Source organism: Hypoxylon trugodes (genome assembly GCF_022578975.1).
Source record: "Hypoxylon trugodes strain CBS 135444 unplaced genomic scaffold F4822scaffold_2, whole genome shotgun sequence".
NCBI lineage: Eukaryota > Fungi > Ascomycota > Sordariomycetes > Xylariales > Hypoxylaceae > Hypoxylon > Hypoxylon trugodes.
In genome coordinates, this window is record NW_026250017.1 from 2,541,499 (window position 1) to 2,567,210 (window position 25,712).

General features: G+C 46.1%; 5 protein-coding genes across 5 annotated transcripts; 2 read left to right on the forward strand and 3 right to left on the reverse strand.

Moving 5' to 3' along the window:
- The first annotated feature begins 6,170 nt into the window (after nucleotides 1-6,170).
- F4822DRAFT_391223 (cysteine proteinase) lies at nucleotides 6,171-9,311 on the forward strand. The gene is made up of 4 exons (XM_051457103.1): nucleotides 6,171-7,090; nucleotides 7,255-7,341; nucleotides 7,412-7,475; nucleotides 7,779-9,311. Exons 1-4 carry the CDS (start codon nucleotides 6,689-6,691, stop codon nucleotides 8,945-8,947), a joined length of 1,722 nt encoding a protein of 573 aa, XP_051318265.1. The 5' UTR covers nucleotides 6,171-6,688; the 3' UTR covers nucleotides 8,948-9,311.
- Nucleotides 9,312-10,086: 775 nt separating this feature from the next.
- Nucleotides 10,087-11,293, reverse strand: F4822DRAFT_130790 (uncharacterized protein). Its single transcript, XM_051452707.1, has one exon. The coding sequence runs from the start codon at nucleotides 11,068-11,070 to the stop codon at nucleotides 10,153-10,155; it is 918 nt and encodes a 305-aa protein (XP_051318266.1). The 5' UTR covers nucleotides 11,071-11,293; the 3' UTR covers nucleotides 10,087-10,152.
- A 3,590-nt stretch (nucleotides 11,294-14,883) lies between these two features.
- F4822DRAFT_441438 (uncharacterized protein) lies at nucleotides 14,884-15,263 on the reverse strand (the record flags this gene model as incomplete). The annotated part of the gene is made up of 1 exon (XM_051462867.1): nucleotides 14,884-15,263. One exon carries the CDS (start codon nucleotides 15,261-15,263, stop codon nucleotides 14,925-14,927), a length of 339 nt encoding a protein of 112 aa, XP_051318267.1. The 3' UTR covers nucleotides 14,884-14,924.
- Nucleotides 15,264-17,350: 2,087 nt separating this feature from the next.
- F4822DRAFT_391230 (SUR7/PalI family-domain-containing protein) lies at nucleotides 17,351-19,185 on the forward strand. The gene is made up of 2 exons (XM_051457104.1): nucleotides 17,351-17,958; nucleotides 18,025-19,185. The coding sequence occupies exons 1-2, from the start codon at nucleotides 17,946-17,948 to the stop codon at nucleotides 18,765-18,767; spliced, it is 756 nt and encodes a 251-aa protein (XP_051318268.1). The 5' UTR covers nucleotides 17,351-17,945; the 3' UTR covers nucleotides 18,768-19,185.
- Nucleotides 19,186-20,115: 930 nt separating this feature from the next.
- F4822DRAFT_130984 (kinase-like protein) lies at nucleotides 20,116-22,631 on the reverse strand. The gene is made up of 2 exons (XM_051452708.1): nucleotides 20,783-22,631; nucleotides 20,116-20,719 (listed from the first exon to the last, which is right to left on the reverse strand). Exons 1-2 carry the CDS (start codon nucleotides 22,337-22,339, stop codon nucleotides 20,321-20,323), a joined length of 1,956 nt encoding a protein of 651 aa, XP_051318269.1. The 5' UTR covers nucleotides 22,340-22,631; the 3' UTR covers nucleotides 20,116-20,320.
- Between the last annotated feature and the right edge of the window lie 3,081 nt (nucleotides 22,632-25,712).

The following is a 25,712-nucleotide window of genomic DNA, read 5'->3' on the forward strand; positions in this document are numbered from 1 at the left end:
AAGTTTCGGGGCTTCGTTTGGAACCGCGATCTATCCCCGGTCGGCGACCCAGAAGATCAGCGAACGCGGCTGTCGAAACGGCTGCGGTGGGTAGAGCGGCCCGGAAGCGAGTGCAACGTGTCTCGCGCTAGCAACCTCAAGGGTATGTAGTTGTTTCGGGAATTTTCTTGGATGAAATGGGCGTGCTTTGGTCCTGAGTTGTGTGCCGTGTTTTGCTGGGCCACAGACGCTAAAAGATCTTTTCCTTTTTGTAAAGTAATAGGTGGGTGTAATGGAGGGCCAGGGCGAAGAATTACTGCTTCCTAATTACTGGAAAGTAACTTACTGGGGGGGGTAGGAGATTGGTTGGGAAATGGGATATGGATGGACAGTTTTTTTCCCAGGGCGTCGACTCCTCGCTGCGGGATGGCTGCAGGGAAAGTCGAGACTGACGAATGAGGTATGCCGAGTGGGAACCAGTATAATGTGAATTGTAGATGAAAGGGAACTATCGGGAGATCCATCTCCTAACTCATCTTGACCTACGTGACAGGTCGCAACGGGCATCGCCGCGTCCTCGTCGTGATGTAGTGAGACTAGGAAGATGTTCTGGTTTGTATGAAGCTCGTCACTTTCGTGTCTATTTGCAGGAGGTAAGACAACCAGGTGGATGTTGCTTCATTTGCGGCCGTTGGTTTGTCTTGAGAGTATGTATTTTCACCGGCTTGGCGTAACACATATCGCGATTTTCTGCAAGTTCCCGTGGGCCAGCCTGGCCCTGTCCGCATATTGTTGTTCCTGTGCTGAATTGTCCATATTCCTTGTCGAAATATAACTGGAGTTCGAAATAGAAAAATAATATTAATGACATAGAATAATAAATATTTTACGGAGTAATAAGGGTTACTGGAGCTTAGATCGTGGCGAGTAAACGTAGTTTGAAAAGTCTTCGTTTTCGAGGCGTTCCCCTAGATCTGGACTTAGCTCGTTCGAAAAGGGAATGCATCATTCCTTTTGGAACCAACAAATTTCAGCGCCATGTATGTAATCATATCCAGCTTCAGCTGAACATGTAAGCTCCATCCGAAAACACTTGTGTACAGATAATACACATTACTAGATAGCTGTATGGTCGGATGGCGCGAGCACATGTAGTAACACTAAGTGCCTAAGCAAGTCGTACGTGACAAGAGCGCACAGCAGAGAAAAAAAAAACTGACAGACGTCGTTGGGGTTGTGCGATCTAAATCTCACGCACGAGGGATTGTGGGAGGCCGCGTAGCTATGCGCGTACACAGATTTGCAAAATAGGAGCAAAAAAGCTCATTGTGCTTCAATTACCCAGTTATGGGGAATTGTACGACGAGCTCATAGTGCTAGCCATAACCAATGAGGGCCCTAATTAAACCATCCTAATTCTGTGTTGAAGAACGGATGTCGATCTCATTGATTATGTGCAGATTTCACGGCAAATCTGGGGACTTCCATGGTCCCCCACAACTAGTTCCGGCTCCCAGTCCAGGCGTGGCGGCACGGGTGATGTTGTCAGAAGATTTACATTAGTTCCGTATAGCAAATACATTCGGCAGAAAGGCGACAGGAGAACAAAGATAGGAGGAAACCGCCATCATTCTCCTTAACTCCGTAGCTCATTTGTCAGGTCCTGGTATCCTTAACACTTAACACATGTGGTAATGAAATAGGTGCTTCTCATCCGAGAGTTCCGGATACACTAGGACACTGCCGACTGCGGAATAGTCCCCGAGGACTTTGAGTGGAAGCCGAAGCGTGGTAGCCGTAGTATTAGATTGAATGAAATCCGACGAATCACAATAACGGTAGCCGTAATCTCAATGTATAGGAGCCACATATCGCGGTACTTCGAAATGTGTTACTATTGCCTGAGGGTGGGTGACTTTGGCGCAAGTGAGGGACTGTCATTCCAGCATAGAATCACAGGTCCATTCCGGGCTAACCAGTGAAGGATCTCTTTTTCCCACCGCCGTCGGGTTTAACAGGGAGACGTGAAACTCGAGCTCAATCGATATTGCGGGCGTCTCGTGCGCTGTCAATAACCCTTGAAATCTCGACGCTAGCTAGGATTGGTATGAACAATAAGTAATAAGTGGAAGTAAATAAGTTGTAGACGTATATGCAAGTAAGACTACCCAGCTAGGTAGGTATTCTGGAAGGAATCCCGGACCCTTTGGGTGGTTCACGAACAGCCCTTGCAGGAGTAATTATTGCCGGTGTCTTCCCACTAGCTCAGAAAAAAGGATTGACGATACCTGGAAAGCAATCAGTAATACTAAACGATGATGGAACATTAAAAACTGACAGATGTATGAAGGGACTTTTACTTGATGGTAGCGACATATTCTACCAAACATTTCAACCCCCTTTTCGCCCTGTTAGTCCTTGGCGTACATATTGGTGCCTGTCCATTCCCATGTAAGTCTTAGATTGATCCAGTACCATATCGTGGTGGCGGAGGAAAGGCGGGGTCAAAACCAGAACATAGTAGTAATAGAGCTTGGCGCAAGTTGGAGTTCATCCACGATCCTTCGACAGGTGGAAATGAGATACGAGAGTGAGAATTTCGTTACGACCTACATACATACATATATAAGACACAATGGCGGGCAGGAGGCCACCATGTTAGGTTGATATATCTACGCTCATCGTCAATCTCAACCTTCCTTTGTCCAGTTTTGGGCGATCACCGGAGTATTCTCGTTGAGGGACAACGTATGTATGAAGACGTATGTAGATGACTTCATCTCACACCGTCTTTTCAGCCCTAAGGGTATTAGTTGAATCCTCTTAAGAGCAAGATATAACAACTCAGAATCCTACCTGATCGCCTTTGATATTTTCTATCATTTTTGTATCTCGGTTAATTGTCCACTAGAAACCAGTACCCTTGCTTACCAGCTTTGCTGTACGAATCACTACCTACCTAGGTAATCCGTTAGTTACCTAGCTACCTGGGTATTTGGCAAGCTCTTCTCACGCACTTAGATGAGGCTGACCTGAGCATGAATTATGTTTACCTTCAAAAAGCCTACGGCGCAGAATATTGCGCGAATTGGTAGGTAGATCTTTCATACTCAAGTGTTGTAGAGGACGACATCAATAATACTTAGGGTCTCTTTGCTTGTGATGCTGTGCTACAGTGGGTGTTTTTTTTTTTCTTGTGCTCTGCGCTGCGTTGGTGTGCACCGTGTTACCAACACATACCCCGACCCATGCATCTCTAGCACATAGGTATTACTCCAGGTGGGTTGATGGACCGATAGCATACGCATAGACGTGGTGTATCGCCCACTGTAGCACTCTATTGCTTAAGTATTCCGCGGGTATAGTTGCGGCCAAATGACGTGCCTTACTGCCGTAGTTTGCCAGCTTGTTTGTTCAATTTTGCGCTTCTATCCGGATGGGAAAATCTGTAACGCATCAGCCGCTGGAGATTTCCTTTTTGCGCCGGAGAAACTTGATTCTTGAATCAGCGCCGAGGCCAGAGCTAGTTTATCGCCTGTGCCGTGGTGCCGGTTTTGTGGCCAAATTGAATCGAATGATCCGTTGGAAAGCCTAGGGTCGGATGAGGATTAGACAAAGCGCTACGATGCCGCTACTAAGCCCACGCTCTCTTTTGAGGCCATATGAAGTTCACGATGTCGTGCAATAGTGGTGCTGCTCACTCATCTCATCCCTGTTTCCCATGAGCATGACAATAGCATAATATTTAGGTACGTAGTAGTCTTGGCTTATTTAGTATACCTTACCCATCGCAGTCTGGTGCCGCATCCATCGTAAGCACCAGTCTGGGGTAAGGAAAGATCTGGATGAACCCTCGGGTTTTAAGGTGTGAAGGATTCTGCCTCAGCCCACGGTCATACATAACAAAGGTGAACCGGAGTACGGCCGCGGTACATCCTCATCCTCATCCTATATTGGTATCGTATCATATCGTTTTTAGAGCGTCCGGTGTTAGTGTACCTAGGTATGTAAGGAGACGATGCTTCTTGGTTTTGATAAGTCGAATTTTAACAACCAATTGTTGAGATTCCGAATTCGGGATTACTATTTTGGCCCAGCTCAACTTGTCAGCCGGACATAATAATCATTATTATCGTGGAGTCGTGGTGTCGATGAGTTGGTGTTAGCTGATAACTAGCAACTTTTTGCAGCTCATATGATGCAAATGATGCGCTGACTGAGGATCATGATAATACCTAGTCACGATATCTAAACAGTAGAAGGATAAGAGTCAGCGCCCAACAATTCCTCACCTCACCTCTGTTAGTCTAGGTAGTTAGTAGTAGCGTAGGGTTCATATTCCTTGGCTGGTCGTCGCTCTTTAGCCTGTATTGAGTATAGTACCTAGTAATGCTGAATAGCTAGGTAAGTCCCTAGGTATCCAGGTTGTTGGTCGTATACAACACGAAGCGAGGCCTTACGTACGTTAGGTAGTTACTCGTCCACCCAGGTATCAGGCATCCAGCTGGGCAAGTCTTGACGATACCTACATGAGTAGACATGGTATATGTATGCGGATAGAACGTAAGGTCATGAAGAAATTTCAATAGTGTATGTATAAAGTCGAGGAATATGATTCAACATGGGAATCTTGTCCGTCGATCTTTCGCCTCTCAAATACCGTAGAGGAGGGGGGTAAAGAAGGATGGGAATACTACGAAATACCAGGAATGCTACTATGAATAATAAAAATAATCAAATAATAATACCAAGATAGAAAGCATGTATGTAAGTTGCTAGGTTCCCGAAGTTAGGGCTGGCTGACGGCAGAGAAGTGGATGGAGATTGGGATTTCTTGGGATAACAAGTCGAGAGGGATCTCCATTCGATGTGGGATGGGATATCAGGATGTAATGTACATTGCATTACCTAGGAATATGTACAATTACATAGAAAAGTTAACCCCCAGCTATCCATACATGCAGGAAGAAAGGTAAAAAAGATAGTTGAAAGTCAAAAGGTTCAAGCTTCGATCCTAGCTTCATTCGTTATTATGACAAGTCCGACATGTGGTGCTACTTGGTACCGTTACTTGTGATCGCTAACCGACGTCAGGCCTGACTAGTGCGGGTGCACAGACCTTTATTTTAATTTACAGGGGACTTTCTAGGTAACCTCCCCCCAGACCCCTCCCCTAGAACCAACCCGCCAACCCACCCCCCGGGGGCCAGGGCTGCTGGTTACTGGCTTGCTTAGGCTCTCAGGGGTCTAGGTTCTTCCTGCACATGTAAGTCGTGGACTTTGTCTTCTTACATATTGCAGATAGATTGGATAGGCCAGCAATTACATATTACATATGCTCTCTATCTCTAGCGGCCTCTTCGCGTCCTATAGGGACAAGCTTCGTAAGGAGTTTCTACCTGCAAGCTCTGTTATGCGAGCTAGGTACGGAGTAAAAATCAAAGTACCATGCAATAGGCAATGTACCGACAATCCTTTTAAGGCACTTACACGTAGGTTAGGTAGGTACATGTCGTATAGGTGGGGTAAGTACCATATCTTTGGATGGTAGGTAGACGAGAAGTAAACGGGAAGTTCCTATTGACAATTCGAAAACGTATCCCTCAGAGTTAAATTGAAGAATATTTCAATTGTCATAAGTAAGGTAAAATATGTTCTAGAGCTACATACCTAACCAACTATATACATATATGTATGTCCAATACTACTAGTCAACGCAAGTCAGTCACGATTTCACCTTAGGTAGATCAAAAAAGAACCCGTTTTGGGGCTGCGGGTGTTACAAAACAAATTATCCATCCATACATATGGTTGGTAACGTTGTTATTTCATATTACAAGAGCTAATTTCCCCTCTTTATTCCTGTCTTGTTCCGTCTTTCACCTAGGTATCATATGTATAATGTATGTAGTATGCTATGCTGGTAGGCATATAGGTTATAATACAACTACCTAGCATTGATTGTAATAGGTCAAGAAAAAGAAGGCAGACAAACTACGTATGTACACGTAAACTATATCTACCCCTACATGTATACCGAGATAGGTACCTGACGAAATATATTCTATACATCAATGTCGTAAGTAGCTTCCCTACACGCACTTGCATGGTGTAGTACTCACATGTACTAACCGTACCGCATAAGCAATCCGACAGGGGGTTGTGTACTAGGTGTACTACTGCCGCTGGCTTGGTGTAACGGCAACCATTTTCATCAATCAATCGATTTTCGGTTCCTCATCTTCCTTTTAGACTAAAGCCCGCCCGTTACCAACTCTCTGGATCCCCTCCTGTTTCTACTCTTCTCTCTCCTTCCTCTCTCCTCCCCCTTTCGCTCTTCCTCTTTTTTCTCTCTTAACTTAAAGAATAATTCTCTATTTTTCCGCCGATTCCTTCTTTCTTCCCGCCCGGTCTCTCGTACCTCGCAGGTTTTTCTCTTCATCTGTTGCTGCTGGTTACAGCCCGGAGAGGGAACCTTTAATAATTCACGCACGAGAGCAACACAACAGCCTATAATCTATCAGCTCTAAGCCGAAGCTAAGAGAAGCACTTAAACGCATAATCTTTTTAAGAAGGACAAAGACAAAGAAAAAACCACAACGCAATCCCCCGTTACCTCAAACTAAAGACACTTAAGGCTTAGAGCTTTCATGACCCGAAGCTCTCAAGCTCAGGGTCAAGCTCTGGCTCGTCAAACCCAGGCACAGGCATGTTCCAGCCTCAACCCACCCCGTATTCTTCCTACGCTTCCTATGGAATCCACATAGCCAACGCAGAGGTCCCCGAATACGCCTTCCAGCCCACTCCGCTGGGACAATTCGGATCAGGGCATGCTGGTGCTGGTGCTAGCGGTGCAGGCGCAATCGCGGGCAGACCAACAGCGGCCGAACTATTCACATCTCCAATCTTTCATAACCACAATTCTCTAATTTCTCCCGCCAACAACAACCCCGGCCATCTTCCATACAGCAATACCGACATCAATTCTTCGATACCCCACCACAATAGTCACCATCACCAAAACCGTCGCAATATCAAGATGGAGCCACAACATCCCAACGATCTTGCTCAGCAGGAGGCTGCAGCCCGCGACTTCAAGCCTCAGCTCGAGGTTAGTAAAATTCCGTTGCATTTTTTGCGTCATGTTCTTCTTTGCCTTCGCTCTCATTCGCCATATGCACAGCTATGTTACACACGCAGATTCTATTCCCATCGCAATTTTGTCTTCACCGAAAAATGATGATGTATATGCTCACATACCAACTGCGCATTTAGGGTCCTTTGGTCGGCGACAGAAGACCAAGCACCGTAATTACCGAGGAGTATGCTAAATCAGATCCGATATATGTCGCCAAAACTATGGTTAGTCAATCGATCCCAATCCAAGCCTTAGAAATCGAACCCCGCCAATTGACTCTTGATGATATCGTAGGCGTTACCCCAGACTTACTCCCATTACCGCCCCGTTCAGGGTGACGGTAATTGCGGCTGGCGAGGTGAGTTTCTAAGTTTCTAAACACATTTATCATTTTATTCATCTTGATGATCCTCCTGCATCATATACGCCATACCCCGCAGTTCATGCGTAGGTAGCCATGCCAAACTAGGATCTGGGTCTATTGCCTTATCTACGATGCTCTTCGATCAGATTGATTGATTGATTGATCGATCGACGATCCACCATCATGAAGACGAACCCAAGTATCAAGCCTAACCCTTAGGTCTTCTCCGATTTCTTTTCGCCCACATTATTACTATCACGTAGAAGAACTGAGTTAACATTTATGATGTCTTTGTAGCAATCGCGTTCGCTTATTTCGAGACTCTCGTACGATGCGGCGATATAAATCAAGTCCAAGGCGAGCTTGCCCGAGTGACTAGCCTAAACGAATTTATCGAGAATATCGGTGGCCACAGTGCTTGGCTGTTCGAGGATATGGTTTCCGTAACATTCGACCTATTTAATGCGATCGCCAATGCTATGTCCGCTGGACAAGATGCTATGCCGTTCGTAATAGAAAAGTTCAACAACCCCGAGTTGTCGCAGTCCATCGTTTACCACCAGCGCTTGCTTGCGTCTTCATGGTTGAAGGGCAACTATGCTCAATATGAACCTTGGATAACCGGTGGTGTCGAGGGCTACGTCCAAGATACTATCATGCCGATCGACAGGGAGATTGACCACATTGGTGTAGTGCTACTCCACGACGTCCTACTGAAGCCAGCGAACATCGTGCTCGAGATCGCCTACCTAGACCGGAGTGAAGGTGTGGAAGTTAATGTACATCGGATGCCAGAGGAGGCCAACGGTCAAGATCCATCCTTATTAGGACCTATCATCTACCTTTTATATCGCCCAGGTCACTACGATATCTTGTATCGCGATTCAGTGATTCAAGCTGCACCTATTCCGCCCGCACCTACTACTTTGTCAATCAACCGGGCAACCTCCTTTACGCACCACCACGAGATCGAGAGCACAATGCCTCCGCTTCAAGATTACTCGGTAGATATGAGCGCATTGGCCTTGATACCTGGTTTTGCTGCTCCCGAGATGTCTCCTTTGGGTTCTCCAACTGCGCCATCTCCTATGACAGATCCTTACGCCCCTTCTCCGCAATCGCCATGGATGCCGCAAGGTTATACAGAAGGGCTGCCGGCTGCACCTCCGCCTCAACAGCCAAGCCCACCGCATCAGCAACCCACGACGCCTATGACAGTTCACCCTTTGCGCTTCAGCAAATACAACTTTCCCGACCTAGTAGAGACGAGTAGCTTCCATGAACCTTCTTTCACAACTAATACTTTCAAGAATAGTCATTTCAATGTCGCGCACTATAACAATATGAATTTTCAGCCTGAGATGTACAGGCCCGATGCGGATGAAGAAATACCACATGGAAAAGGTGGTGGCCGGAAACGGAGTAGCGAGCATTGCGCGGTCATCAAAAAAGAGAACAGGGGTTAGAGAGGGTGTTTTCCTCCTGGTTCGATGAGCATTCTTCCGTTTAGGGTCGGCAGCACTTCCCATTTACTTCACCCCCATGGCGTTACTTGGTAATGAAAGACTGCGAGATACGAGGTCATTCCTACTACTACGACCTGGTACGTATTTATACCACTGAGACGAAATAATGAGGCGTGGTCCCCCGCGGCATCCTAATATAAGAAACGGGATCCACAAATGAGTTTGGTACTTAATATGGACACAAGAGCAGCAAGAATTAGGTCACGTTTATTCCCGCTGCCCTGAAACGAATCGACGAGGCTGGACGCGGATTAAGTTGATATAAATCCAGCTAAAATTAATACGATATCTTCATTCAAAATATCTTTTCTTTGGTGTATTAAGTTCTATATGTGACATTTATTAGCCGGCAATGACTTGATTATGGTATAGAAGACCACCAACTCATTTTCATCAAATCCGCTGCTAGGTAAGTAAATACCTAGGTACTTTCATGAAGTACATGTAGGCAAGCAAGAAATTTAGGTGGATACCTTAGGACGGCAAGCCACGTTGTCTTTTCTGATTTCCAAGCTGCACTTTGCCGCTCCGCTATCTCAATGTATACTGTATGTATATACATACATAATACATATACCGGTACGTTTTATGTATGTTATGTTACGAAGTGAGTGCGTACTTCTTCTACCTGCCTAGCTGGTCACGGTCACGCCGATCTCGGCAGCGGAACGCTGCATATTACATAGCCCCCTGAATCTGATACATCACCATTGCCTTTTCGAATCGCAAAGCCGCGAACCGGTCAGCCGGACAACAATATTGCGGGCGGATGATGGCTGGAACCGCTCGCTCGTAGGATGCCGAGTTCTCTGCGGACTTTTGACTCTCTTGGCTTTTGGGGTGGCTGGATAGGTACGTTGGGGTGTTGCGTATACGCCGACGCGTGGGTGGAGCGCAGCCTCTCACGTCACGACCAGTGTAGAGTAGGCCGTGGTAATCTGCAGATGATGAAACAGCTAGGCCCGGTCTTAAGTCGTGGGACGGGATTTCTAAGGAGATTCTTTTCATTATAGAATAATCATTCCCAAAGAGATGTCCGTAATCCATTGCTCCAGCTCCGAGGCACGTGATGAACTCACGTAATGGCATTGGAGGAAGTGAGGTTTTGTGTAGACGATAGAGGTTCGAGAACGTGGTGGTACCAATTACGTCAGCAATTCTCGAGCTTCGATATAGTCTTGGCTTTCTCGACCAATCTGGAGTTCCGTCTCGAGGCGATCCCAGTTATGTTGCTCAACAGCAAGGCCGCCATCCGTATTGTCATGTATCTCCAGACGAGTAGCAAATTCAGCGACCCATGCCGTAGCAATATCTTCACCGCGAGGTGTGCTAGGCGATTTAAGTTGTGCTGCTACACTCGTAACACCTTTATCGCCTAGCCCACATGCTATGATACGGGCCCATGGATTAACATCTTCGGGTCCAGCAACTGGCATACCAAAGTTGATAGCAACACCGAGACCCGTGACATGTCGCCGAAGATGTACACCTAGAGCCGATACCTTTCTCTCTTCAGTCCCCGAATGCCGCACCCACACCCCCGGATTTGACGTCGTGAATCCCTCAATGCCGTACAGCCGCCGTAGTGTCGCGATCGTCGTTTTCTCCAGCAAACACGTATATTCGCGAACGCCGAAATGTGTATGTAATGGTGATCGCAAGTCGATTACCGGCCACAAAACAACTTGTCCTGGACCATGGTACGTCGCAAGACCGCCGCGGGGCGCGTGGAGGACTTCGGGTGTGAAAGCGAATGCCTTGTCGTTGCCATTGACCTTATCATCGGCGTCGCCGCTACGAGACTGGAGAACGCGCAGTGGGGCACGTAGGCGCGCAAGCTCCTCGGTGGATAGAGGCTCGGTCTGCCGTCGACCGAGGGTATACGTAGGCGCGGGTGTAAAGGAGATCAAGGCGGGAACGGGAGGCGGGGCAACCGGCGAAGCTTTCCAAGCAAGTAATTCCTGCTGCAGTTTCGACTGGATGCGGTTTGCAAGGGCGTAGGTCGGGCACCTAGGAGGAATACGCCCCGGCGATGAGGGGATAGCGATGTGGCGGAGGGGCATTGGGTTTCGATACACCAATTTTTTTTTTCCTCGGCTTGCAGAAAGCAAGTTGCGAAAAGAAAATTTTACTTTAGGGCCTGGTTAACTGTCTCTACAAAATCAAATCAAATCGAATCGAATTGGCCACGGAGCGAGTCCCGTTCAGAAAGGTGTCAGAGGCGAAAATATGACGGTAGTCAATCGAAAATCAACGGAAAATCTTACTTAATTAGGTAATGGTGTATATGATCTTAACCCGTTTTGGTCGAATTTAAGAAGTCAATTGCGCGCCAAGGGACCAGGTTCTAGGCCCCGGTCGATGTGCTGGCCCAAGCTTCTCCAAGCTCCAGGGCTCCCAGGGCTTTCGTAAGTGGGTTAGGTACCTAAGCTAACACTAAGCTAACCTAAGCTTAAGCTCTGACCACGTTGGTTGGGACCAGGGCCTGGAAGCTTCCCAACGTTCAAGATGGCACGGGACGATCCAGCAGGGGGGCCTGGGATGATCCTGGTTCCATCACAAACTTCTTTTTGTGAGCTGTCATATTTCAACGATTTAGCAAATGTATATCAAAAGTTTATTTGTCTATGTACTTCCTATCTAAGATTAGTGCTCATACCCAATCTCCCTTTGGTCCCTTTAGTTCCTTTTCCTCTTCTTCTTTTTATATCTTTCTCTTGCAATTGGGTTCATGGACACGTGCTTGCATATGTAGGTATAGGTACGTACATTTCTAGAAATTCGAATAATTCAAGATCTTCGTCACTTTCGTCACTAATACAACAACACATGGTCCCACGATGGAAATATTGCGAGGGACTGTGCCGCTGCCAAGTACCATCTACCGATCCAAATGTTCAATAATTTCCCCTTGGCGACATGAAATAACGTCCATCTCTCTTCTTTTTTTTTTACGAATAATCCCGAAATACATGTAAGCACTTGTGCGTTGCAACCTATCCCACCTCGCTCACCGCAGGATATGTTGAGCACATGATCACCGAAGGGTCACCTCCTTCTTGCTCACATCAGCCGCAAACTACATCCCCTTATCCAAATTACCCAGAGTTGAGTGACTCATTCCCGGGTTAGATAGGTAGTACGTTGTCTCCGCGAGGGTCATGGAGAGCCATGGCTACCTCGGTGGTACAAACCTGTCAGAGCCCGCAACTCCCGACCTCTCATTGCCGAATCCGGATTTGCGTAGATTTGGCGCCAAGGACTGATTGGTGGCTATGATCCGCATCTCTCGGTGGGCGGGATAGAAAAAAGGGGGGGAGTGAATCTAATGCAAAAGTACGGTCTGTCATTTCTCCATTTCTTCGTATGTGTACATACCATACGTGCAGCAAGAAAGAAAGTACGCTACGGTACAGTAATCTCTCGTGCGGCTCCGTTAGGGACCAAAAACTGCAAAACCATGGACCAGAGAAGGCGGAGCCGAGCATACGTGTAACAGCGTACCATACACTTGTCTAATAATTACACGCCAACGCCCGGCCGACCAGAACATGGGAAAGAGTGTGCGCCTTAAGAAAAGTCGGCCGGACGGCCCGAGATTGCTGTTAGCTTACGAATCAGATGGTTCCTGATGGATCGGACGAGGAGAACTTTCAAGGTCTCGAGGCCACTATTTATTCCCGGCTCCTATCGGGCATTATCGCCCCATTACCGAATTCTTTCCGTCCAACGGCTCTCGACAGCCTGCCTCGACGATCCCAGGTAACAAGGGACCATGTTCCACCAATAGCACCCCCGGGAATAAGCAGGCGGAACCAACCATGAATGGGCGAATGTTTTTGGGTAACCACACGTTACCTAAGGTGTCGAACTAGTTACGAGAAGGACAATTTCGACTTTATCACAGGCCCAGATATAACCAAGCCTAGGTAGAGGCAACCTCAAAAAATAGTGCCTAGCCTCGGGAAATCGAAATTATCCTCCATCGTCATTTGCTGCCTTACTAAATACGAGTACGTAGTCTCCAACTAACATCCCATTACCGTCACAGCCCTTACTTGAAAGTAAGGCTATCGTATTCGACTGCTGTAGGCTTTCAATAGAAGCTGCATAGTGCAGTTCTTGTCGGCCCGAGGCATTGAATATCCAAGGACATCCTACTTGTGCTCTTTTACCCAGACTCAAGGCCTGGATTCCAAGGCAGAATGCCTCGCCCTGATCGATTCTGGCAATGGTAGCTTACTCTCCAAATATCCAGCCTGCAATTCCAACATTTCTTCCCATTGGCCCGCATATGATTATTCGCGATTTGGAACCTACACTTGCAGAGTACTTAGGTGTAAATGCCTGATGAGAAGCTAGCAATGGATGCCCATATTGACTTGTTGTAGTATAAGGCCCTTGGTCTAATCCATGATCGATACCTAAACATGTTGTCCTAAGTAGCGAACGATTCACCTTTTATATACCCAATGATTTGTGTAAATTCAATCCTAGCCTACTTTAGTGAGCCACACTTCTTGGACGGTCTCGTCGCTATGCGATGGCACGGTCGAAATGAGATCGAAATGAGATGGGCTCGGATGAAAAGCAAATAAATGGTAACCTTAAGAGAAATATTTACTAATTATGTTCTAAATAATTAGCATAATATTAAGGAGTAGATATAATTCGCCTGGGTTTTGCGCTCGCACGCGGATAACCAAGAGGCCCGAGAATTGTACAGATGCCGTTGCAACTTGAGCTTATCAGTACCGCACAGCAACGACATTGATCCCAACTAGAATATAGTTGCCTTAGCTCTCTCGAATGTGTTTCTCATTCACATTAATATTGTTGAAGTGATTGTTTGCATAACCTATTCCAAGTTGCACTCATACTGAGCCCTCTCTTCCACTATATGGGAACGATGCTTCGCTCAGAGACTCGTGGGGTGTTATCCATATTTACTTGTAATACTAGGCAATAATAACAAAGAGGAGCCACACAGACAGTAAGACGTGTAGTCAGAGTATTAAACCAGAGTAAATGGGGCTTGAAGGCATCGTGTCAAGGGTGTTCATACCGCTACTGAGTATTTAGAGCCGTTTACTATTCAGTTCTGTAACCAAAGTACTCCCATATTGCGCCTGTATAAGGGCAATAGTATATTTTAGAGCCCATTAAATACCTTCTATCTCGATATTAGGCATGTTCAGGTTGCCGATAGCGTGAAATAATCATTATATATTACCTAGTTGAGATACGTAGGGGTTGGTTGTCACTCATCATCGAAGCATCCAGGACGATGGAAAACCATCGTGTAAAATGCTGGAGACACAATTGCCATGCAATGCCATTCCCACGGCAATAAAATATATTTCATAACTTAAAGGTAGCTTCCAAATGAAATTGCGTCCTAAATCCTCTTAGATCGCGATCCCCGTTCATGTCGTGACTTCCACCATTGAACATCGCCGAGATCATCGAATACACGATCTCTCACAACGCTCAAATACTCCGGCAATTTTCCAGCCGTTACCTTAAAAAAAACATGAATCACTTCCACCCCGACAGATCGGCTATTCATAAGCTGTTTAGTAAAGATAATGTGGTCATTGAAAGGTAGGATCGAGGCGAACTCCTCAACTCCCATCAACTCTGAAAGCAGTACCCCGGGAACTATTCTAGACCATTAAACTCCTGCACCTTTTTTGGCCGTATCATATTTCTGAGGTGATTTTGAAGAAAAAGGCTGAAAATGTACCCTTTTTTTGATGCCCATCTAAACCCATAGTCAATCCCATCTGCGAACAGATCTGGGTTGAAACCAGCTCCAAGCATTCGAGCTGATGGTTTTCTAGGCACATCTGCCCGACACAAATCAGTAAAAGATAATCCCCGAATACATATCATCACTTACCATGAAGCCAACCCATCACACCATATCCCATGCATTAGGATTCAATAGCGGTGGGCTCTCCGACGCGAACGTCGACCCATACCCCTGAGGATATTCTTCATCGGGGCTCAGTTCATCATCAGCGAGATACTCAAGGTTCTCTTCCGTAAGTCTGGTCCGCTCGTCGGGAACTGTGTTATCTTCATGTCGTCGTCTGTGCCGCGTATCTTCTTCAAAAACTACGCCGCTTGCACAGCAGCGCACAACGGAGATGAGCATGAGGCCACTGGCGGTAGCGAAAAGCACCCAGCAGGCGATCGCAAATTCGACTTCCCATACGAAAGTATGCCCTTTGGAGATGTTCTGTTGCATCATATTGGTTTGCTTGGGTATAAGATGTGTAGGATAGAAAATAGGGGTGTGTATTTGAAGTAAACGAATGAAACTCGCGGAGGTTCTATCGAAGATCTCTGTTGAAGAGAAATAGAAATATGCAATGGGATGCTCTAACGCATATCATGATCTATAAAATGCTTGACGGGTTTTTTGATAGATGGATGTATGTCTAAGGGGGGTTGGGTTATGATCCGGAAACCATTCTTACCGTCGAATGCTATCTGGGATAAGTTCTCATCTTATAGACGGCAAATGGGAGGCTCGAGAGCCTAAGGCATGGAGTTGTTGAGGAATTATACTTCATAATACGGACGAAATCATGTTCATAGCATCGTAACCTAGGCATCTCCTTATGTTGGAGCCTGAATAGAATAACCTGGCGGTTTCTCGATGCCACGGACACCAAACTTTAAGAGGGTGTACTTTGATGAGACGACAGATCTGAAATAAAAAAGTCTATGGGAGTTTTGGCTGACATTACGGTGTCACGGACTTTGTTGAGGGTTGGAATGATGGAAAAATCCCATGTTCTGTTTCGACGGTCTTGTAGTGTAATTGCGCCTTGACATAATATCTGACGAGGAAGCAAATCATCGAATCGTTATTACTTATCTGGCACCTCCAATAGAAACTCTGTTTCAAGCCATAAACGTTATTACACCTAACAACGATTAACCATTTTCAAGAGACAACGGCGGTATTGATGGTTGTGCTAAGGTTCTTCACCCACTTCACTCGCTCAGCATGGCCCAAACTAGACCTAACATAACATCAACAAGGCTATTAGCTCAACATTGAGATGGTCGCCTTATCTGGCCAAGGAATATGTAATGCCCCAGAACATCATGTTATGAAACCCTCGGAACATACATTAGGCATTGGTGGGATTCAGCTATGATACTATCAACGATTCAGCTACACACGATAGAAACATTAATCTAAGGTATAATCCTAAGGCCTAACTAATAGCCTTTGGTCTAGTAATATGGGGGGGAATAAGACGAATTCCTCCCCGACTCACACACATCGTCCGGTGTAACTCGATGCATTGATCCGACAAGATTCGGCACATCAGCTCAGGGGGGACAGGTTCCATGGTGGGTGTGCCTTGCATATGCAGGACTTCCATCGTGTGGTGCTACTATTGAATTGGGCTGTATAAATTGAATCCTCGGACGAAGTGGTGCGTTGATAGAGTTCTGTCTGTTTCATTATCCTCACTCAATGTCTCAAACCAATTAAAATCCGGTACGTATCTTGGTACTATGATATGAACACAACTGTATACTTACGTAAGTGCTTACCTACATATGTAGGTAGTAAATGCGTACCTAATCATTCATCATATGAATGTCGAAACCGGAACTCGGGTATCGCGGAAAACTCGGGACGGGACTGGATTGTCAGGATTGTTGAGGAGTGTTCGTGGGTAACCACGTTATCGCTATCACTAAGCCCCGCGGAGGTGACGACGACTCAGCATCATGGTGATAATCGACTGCCATCACGACGTAAATGATTTAGCTTCGTTTTGTCCCATTTCCTGTACCGTTCCTTTTCTTTGAATGCGCGCCATAGGGATGACGTATGAATAACAGTGGCTCATCTAGTGTATGTTAGGTATTGTTTGTCATGATTGTATGCGTCAAGTAATGAATGCGGGTACAGCACTACGCTACGTACATGTATTTCGTAGTGTGGTGTCATAGTGTAGTGTGTACCTGCTGTAGGTAGCAATCGAAATGAAAGAAAAATGAGTAGGTTAATGAACCAGCGATGCGCTAATCCTACGTGGAAATTTAGCCCTTTATTAGTTGATACTGGTTGGGAATTAATACTGTTGAAAAAGTAGAAGGTTCTTACTTAGGTACCGTGGGAAAGCCCGCGTCGGAAGGAGTTGGGATGGTACTATTTCAGGCTAATCGACAAGACTAGTCCCGTTTTAGTAACAAGCTCTTCCAATAGCTTCGTCAGTGTCGTCATGCTGCCCCACCAGGCGTTGGCTCGTGCCACCTTTGACGACGTTGTTCTTCCATGATCAAAAGTCGACTTCACCTAATTTTTTTTCTTCTTCGTCTTTCTCTAGCACCTATAATTCTGATATTTCTCAATTTTCTTTTGTCCTTGGGCGCATAACATACCTTGCGATAATACCACATTCCATCTTGCCTGCATACCTGATTCCTAATTTTCAATTTGGAGTTCGTAGGGCTGGCAAATAATCAATCGATCAATCAATCAAATAACCCCTCCGACAAATAAGATACCCCTACAATCTAGTATCTACCCCGATCGGCTTTGATCCCTTCCCATATTCCGGATTCGTATCTAAGACATTTCAATCTGAGGAAGCGTGTCTTAGTTTTAGTGTAAGCTGGAACAAAACACAAACACAGTCTCATTAGAGACGAAAAAAAAAAAGATGTATGTTGCTCGGTTACTTTTTCCCTCAATCCGATTTTTCAATTTTAATTTATTGTTGCCCTGTTCCCTCCCATGTCGACCTGAACTTAATCCCTTTCAAGGTTTGCGACCAAAACTCTAACTTTTTTGACAGCTAGCACTAGATCTAGATAAATCAGCTCAGCTCCTCAATAAATCTAGCAGCAAGCCGGCTCGTCTCAACATCCATTCCGGTTTGACCGGACACCATCATTCATCATGGCGCGATCCAGTAAGTCCCCCCATCTACTACACCACATCACATGAGACGTCGCTAATATCTTATCTCTTTGTACAGACACCTACCTCGCGCCCCTCTCCCTCATCTTCCTCGCGGGCTCCATTGTGATGCTCTTCTTCGTTATCCTTTCCGCCGTTACCAACACTTCGCCTCTGCGACAAACCTACTTCCTCTCCGCCGACACATCCGGCATCACAGGCGCCCGCTCCGTAACGCAATGGGCGTACTTCTACATCTGCGGCGAAGGCAATTCGGATTGTAGCCGCACATGGCCCGCGCCCCCGCTAGGATGGGCCTGGTCCGGGAACCCGTCCAATGCGCCCTCGGAGTTAGTCGGCTCGCATGGCGGCGATACGACTAGCTCGTACTACTTCTACATGTGGCGCTTCGGATGGGTTTTCTACCTGATCGCCCTCGTCTTCTCCGTATTGGCCTTCTTCGCCGGCTTCGTGGCATGCTGTGGACGCTTGGGTTCTGCAATCGCGGGTTTCGGTGCCCTCGTTGCGCTATTTTTCCACACTATCGCCGTGTCCTTGATGACTGCCGTATTCGTTAAGATGCGCAACGCTTTCATCGCGAATGGACGAACTGCAAGCCTAGGAAAATATGCATTTGGTTTCAGCTGGGGAAGTTGGGCTGCTCTATTGATCGCTACGCTACTATTCTGCCTCGGCATCCGTGGTGGAAGCAGCGACACATACGGTGGCGGTGGTCGACGATGGGGCCGCCGTCAGAGGAGCGTACGAAGCCGACGAAGCTACGATCTGAACGGTCGAAGGGTCAAGGAGGACTATGCTTGAAAGGTGGAGACAGAAGAACGGGAGAGCAGGACGGCGTAAATAATGATTTTGCGACCGACTAGCCAAGATAATGAGGAGAGGACGTGATCTGACAAACGAAATCTATACTAATGAGGCTATTCAACCCTACGTTTTTACGGAGTTTGCGGCAGGCTCGGCGTAATGGATAACGGCGGTCGTGATTTACCGGAATCATTTTCTTCTGCTAGGAATTGAGTTGCGGAGAGGCGTGCAATAGATGGTAATGAGGAAGAGGAAATGTAATAAATCTGAGATACCACAGCTCAAGCTATCTACGCTTATGCTCGATCGTTACGTTAGATAAAAAAAATCTGACTGCATAAATTTCTTCGCAAGACTGAGTGATGTAAAAGCGCCATCCTATTTTGTAGTCTAAGTATTAATGAATGAATACCTCTATTTAGAGTGATATGACCTGGACTCAAAAAGGATCCCACCTCACATTATCCCTTGTCCATTTGGCCTCACTTGATATATAGATGATGTGTCTCCAGATCGACATTACGGCGTCCACATTGCTTATAATGACTCATAACCATCACATAGGCACATTTTACATTTCACATCTCACCACAGCACGCTTCAATATCAATGTGATAGGTGGACAACTAGATAGGATTTCATTTACTTCTATCTCATCATCCATCAGTTGTCTCTTCGTTCATCTCCCTACTTCACCCTGTTCACCCACCACTTCATCTCCCAGGTGTTAAATATCCATAAAGAACAAATAGTAGTACCTAATAGTACTTCATCAATCTGGCCAACAAAACAGTATCGATCAATCAAGCGCGTAAGCAAGCAAATTGTCAACCATGTTTCCATATCATTCATATATGTATTTCCCATCTGCCCATATAAACTTCATGCGGAATGCGAATTCCCATCTTATTTCTCTTTGTTTCATCTTCATCTGCTTCTGCTTCTGTGGAAATCATCCTCCCTATTAAAAACTTTGCTTGGAGATACGACGCAGGATACTCAAGAACAAGAACAAATCAAGATCCCGACTTTCTTTCCATCTTTCTCCCTGGTAATGCTAGGAGAGAAGAGAAAAAAAAAGGCAAAATAAAAATGTACAATCGTTGCTTTGAACGAAGGGGGCGCTCTCTTTCCATCTAATCATCTCGATGAGATTCCTTCCAATCGAGCATTTTATAATGTCACACGGATTACTTTCTCCGTTTTCGTTGCTCCAGTCCGTATCTCAAAAACCCATCCTTATCCCGAATACGTATACAGGGAAGCCTCTTTTTTCGCCCGAATGCCATTTTTTAAAACCATTAAAACCACCTTTGCGGATATGAAAATAAAATTGCGAAACGTCGAGACGAATGCTGCCGCCCCGCCCGGCCTGCTATGTATCGAAAGAAAAATGTGTACGCCGGAATAATGCTATGTTCTCGAAGTAATCGTGTAAAAGAGGATCGCGGAGAACCTGCTCCACTGTGCCGCAGAATTGTCCTTAGTTACCTTGTACTTTTCCCGTCCCGATCTAATTAATTCCGTCGTGGGGTTCTTTGTCGCTACCATTAACCGATCTGTGGACTAGCCAATGGGCTCACAGCATCCAGAGGGGCGTGATGAAGTGCGGGTTGCCCTTCCGTTTCACCGTATTGCTCATTCTGCTTTTTCTCTAGTACTTCATTAACCCATTTGGCAACTTCTTCATCTTCCGTGCTTGAATGACTGAGGTCTAACTTCCCAGCCGCGCCGGCGAGTGCCTCGTCGCTGGCGTCGTTTTCGTCTGCCTCTTCGTCCTCTTCAGTGATGGTCTCTGGCTTCGTCAGGTCTTTAAGCCACTCCGATGCTAACAGCGCTTGATACGTGGGCCTCAGTTTTGGTACTTTATTAAGACATCCGTGTACGAACGTCCGTGCTGCTTCAGAATATCGATCTGGTAAGTCAGGCGGGTCTCCTTCAACAATAGCCTACAATTTTTATGTTAGATGGCCAAAATTTCAAATGAGGTTGAGCGACATGAATTCACTTACGCTAAGTTGACTAAATATAGTGGAAGACACTTCCGGGGGATAGGGGTACTTCCCCATGCCGCATTCGATAATCGTCAGACCTAAGCTCCATATATCACTTTGTACACTATACGTGCCGTCTCCAGCACCAGCCTGCATGTAGGCTCCGCCAGAGATTCGCTCCGGGGCCATATAACTTTGGCATCCAATGTTGGTCTTGGCGATACTTGCGACCAGATTACCACTCACACCGAAGTCGCAGATTTTGACCTGTCCTCGAGTATTTATGAGTATGTTTGTAGGTTTCACATCGCGATGAATGATGTTGTGCTTATCCTTCAACTCTTTCAGGCCCATCACAGTGCAGTACGTGATCTTTCGAAGCACATTCTCTGGGATGCCGCCCAAGTAGAGTTTGTCGATAGAACCACCATCCATATATTCGAGACACATATACACAGCGCTCTCCTGGAAGAAAGCCCCGTAGAACTCAATGATATAAGGGGATGCGCATTCGTGCAAAATTACCAATTCCTTCAAAATAGTCGTCAATTTTGCCTCATCCAACTCTAGGCGTATCTCCTTCATAGCCATAACCATCCCACTAGACCCAGTCTTGGTTTCACCATCTGTCTTATCTTGTGCGCCAGTCGGTAGACCTGGTAAAGAGGCAGACTTAAATCCAGCGAGGCCCGGGCCGAAGCGCGGTACTCGTGGCTTAGTATGTCTCACCTTATAGACAGTACCGTAGTTTCCTTTCCCCAACTCGTCTAGTTTTTCAACTTCGTCGAGTGATATTCTGAAGACCGACCCATCTGAAAAGTCGACTCCCTTGTTGGTAATAATCGCTTTGCCTTTGAAAGTCAAATAGCCCTTTTCGGAGTCGATGTATTCTTCGAATTGCTTCATCTGCGACAAATGAGCACCACCGTTTTGTGTGGGCATCACTTGGGGAACACCGCCGGGACCACCAGACCCAGGAGAGGGAGGTGGGGCTCCTCCGCCCATGTCCCCAAGTTTGAGTCCAAACCGCCTTTTTCCTGCTAAACCCCCACCTCCCGGTGCCATCGAAGGCACAGTAGGAGCCGATTTGGGAAACGACGGGGCGCCGGGCCTTTGAGGGCCTCCAGGCATTTGGAGATTCCGAGGTAAACCACCAATGACAGGACCAGCTGGGGAAGGGACAGATGGCGGGGTACCTTGTTGAGAAGTCAAAGGCGAGCTACCCTGTCGTGATAAGTGAAAAGCCCGCATCTTGGCATTGATATCCTCCGGCAGGCGGCCGCTCGACATGTGCGCGCCAGCTGCGGCGGGGCGTCTCGCATTGGATAAAACACCTAGATGGGTAGACGAGGCGGACATTGGATGTCCCGGGTTCTGAGGATCGGACACGGAGCGTAAGGACGGCATTCTCTTTGGCGGTTCGGCGTTTGGTTCGCTGGGTGTCTCGAGCGGTGTGCTGGCTTCTGAGGAGGAGTCGACGGAACCGGGAGACGCGGGGCTGCCTAGAAGTTCCTTATCGCTCAGCTCGTCAGGTGTAGCTGGCACCGAATCCGAATCGTCATGAACGCCGGCCATGGTGAAATCTTGAGTTTTAAAAAAGGAAAGAAAAAGGACGTCTAACGATTCGGTTTTACTATCATCACCGAGCAGTGGGTACTAGTAGTAGTGAGGGCTTTCTTTGTTGCTAGCTGAATAGCTGAACAGGACGAAATTCGGGTGGGCCGTTTTGGCGGGGAATAATACAGCAAGCGAGTAAAAGTTATAAACGATGGGGTTAATTCGACGGCGGCGACGGGAAATAGATAGGTATAATAGGTGGTTGACTTTTGTGAGGATCGAAAAAAATTCTACACGGGAAGTTAAGTGGCAAAGGCGCGATCCCGATTCGTCGGCGCAAGGATCTTGAGTCGTTCTACAAGTAATGGTAATGTTTATTAGCGGTTTATAGTCCCTTCACGGAGGAGTCGGAGCCCGAGCTTGCTTGACTCTTCAGGTAGGTAGGGTGTCTGATGATTGGGTTTCTTGGGTCCCTTAGGTCCCTTGGGTTCCATCTGTCATGGACAAAAAGAATAAAAAAACCACCAGACCACCATACACCCTTCGTTGTAGGGCTGCACGAACCTTGTCAAATCCGAGACACTAGCTTGAGCTGTCCAATTGTGATATTCATCAGCTGTGAGGTTCTTTCCGAGGGATGTAATAGGGACGGTAAGGGTAGTAGTAGGGTAGCAGTGTGATAATATGTATGTAATGTAAGGTAGGTAGGTCAGGTAGTAGAGAAGTAAGGTAGGTGATCGAGCGAGTGAGCGGGTGTAAGCGGCCGAGGTCAACATTGATGGGGTATATTTTTCCTTTCCCACAATAACTGACATCCAACCATGGGATAAGATTTACTTACACTAAAGAGATAGAATACAAGGACTATGAAATGGGGATTGTGTTAGAAAATGCGCATGTTGACAAAGCAAGTTTGTCAGATTGTGGAACCTTTTCAGACGTGGCTCCTCGTCCTTGGACCCCTCGAGAAAAGAAGGATGGATAAGCTGGAGAAAAGAAGAGGGAATGGTTTTTTTTTTTTTTGAGAAGTTTGGTATAGCAACGAAGTATGGAAATATGGTATGGTATGGGAATATGGTCGATCAACCCTTGGTATGCTTGTTGTATGCTTGTGCTTGGTTGGAGAAAAGAATGATTTAATGATGGGGAAAACGTCAATGGGTTGGTGGTCCGTAGATTTTAGTGGATGGCTTGGGTCGATGCCCCGCGTTTCTACCTGTCTGAGACAACTGAGTAGACTGAGTAAACTACCTAAGTAGAGTTAGACCTGAGCCGCTGGGAAGGTCCTGACAAGTCCTGACGAAACTCACGTGGTTCTAGCTTTTCTTCCAACTCTTTTTCGGTAAGTACTTGGACGATTTGACCAATCAGAAAACAAGGATAGGTTTGATAATAAGGACGAAACAATGATTGCAGATCATCAGAGATCGGTTTTCTTGTCACCGCGATCTCTCAATGTCAATCTCTCTCTTTTTGTAAATTTGTAATAAATCCAATTCATATGTCGACAACCTACGTTCTACTAAATCATGTCAAAAAATTGATGGTTGCTTGACCGGTTCCAAGCGATGAAGAATAAAAGAAGAAACCCTTGCGTCACATATATGGGGCCAGTTAGCCAAGTAACTTGGTTGGCGATAATAGTGTCCCCCCGAACTAGCTAGAAAAAGAAGATGAAGGAAATGCGAAGTTCTCAAATGAGGTCGACCTTGTGGCTAGAGAGGATCGCAATTATCACGAGCCGATTTGGAGATGCAGTCAGGGAGTGATTGGGGGTATGCTGCAATACATCACATCACAGACAAGTCCAATACCAACGAGTTAACGACGATCCTTTCCCTTTTATGATAATTGACCACCCCGCAAGTGATGCTGTCAAAGTAGCAATTGTAGATAAGCTGCATGGCATTCCAAGGCATCATGATGTCTGTCGGCCAATTTTGACAGCTACCATACGAGATACACAAATAAAACCCGCCAATCCTTAATATGGAAACAAGTATAGGGAAATGTAGTAACATTGTTTTTTTTGTTCTCTAAACAAATACATACATAGAAACTTCTAGTTAATTGGAGATTTACATACCTACCTAACCTACCCACAAGGAATTTAGATGGATTACGTGTGTAGACCACCACCTACCTAAGTATGATAAAACCGATAAGATCAAATAACGTCATCGCCAACCATCGTCATCACCTTCGACCAAAATAGTCAAATTGCCTTAGCTCCAGATGCCCAGATGCCTCTCTGGTTAGTAGGCAAGCCAAGTAAAGATGGATGCTACATTTTATTTGTGTTCAGCTTGGGCTATCGGCGATTCTGTTGCAGAACACACGTATGCTAATAATTAATCGTGGTTATGACTTGCTAATTGGTAAAATCGTGTCGGAGCTTGTCTCCGTTCAGTGAGTTGGCTATTACTCGACGTCGTTTGTTCGTGGCTGAGTCGTACACCTTACGTCGCCAACACCGACGCCAGCGACTCAAAACAAGGACTACAACGTAAGACGGCGGGTTTATTACACCACCTGGGCATTCGGGCAAGTTATTGGCTGTGGGATAACTACCTACTCACGGCGTGTTTGCCTAGAGACATCCTTAACAGGAAACACAGATAAGAGGACGGGAACTAATAAGATCTAGTTAATATGCGCATAGTACCTAAAACTTGGCCTAGAGGAGATGATTAGATGATCTGATGGGAATTCCTCGACCATGGCCATCTACTTATAGACAAACACATCTTGTATACATTGTATACATGCTATATGTAAGTCAAATACTATCAATTAAGACAGGCAATGGGAGCCGAACGTTTATCAATGTAGAAACAAAATCGTAATTGTTCTTAGTTCGAAATTGCGCGAACAAGGCTTGGTGGTGGAGCGGATGATACCTTAGCAAGGTGTGTACTGAATAAGCGTAATTAGCCAAGGTTGTCGCCGTTGCACACTGGCGGCTTAAGCGGTAGGTATCGTGAGATTTTGCGCTATTAACTCATAGAAAAGCCGGTCGATTGTAGTAGTTGTATAGGTTGGGTATCTCCGTTCGCATAAGTTACGACTTATTCGCATCATCGTAACAAAATAATCTTCCACCGGCGACAATATTCGGTCGTGTCTAGCCTTTCTTTTTTTTTTTTTTCTCAGATCATGATCGTGATCATCTTGCTTTAAGACTTGCACACCGTATTGTAAGGTAGATTTAGTAGATTAGGTACCGAGACAGCGAGCGCGTCATAGAGTGGCGGTTATTCAATTGAGGACTCCGACAGGCTTGTAAAGTACGTAGGTACGTAGGTACGTATCGTTCAAGTATAATGTATCGGAGTATGGGGCTTTTTACCCCCACACACAGACCACGTTTGCGACGAGAAGGCCCTGAGAA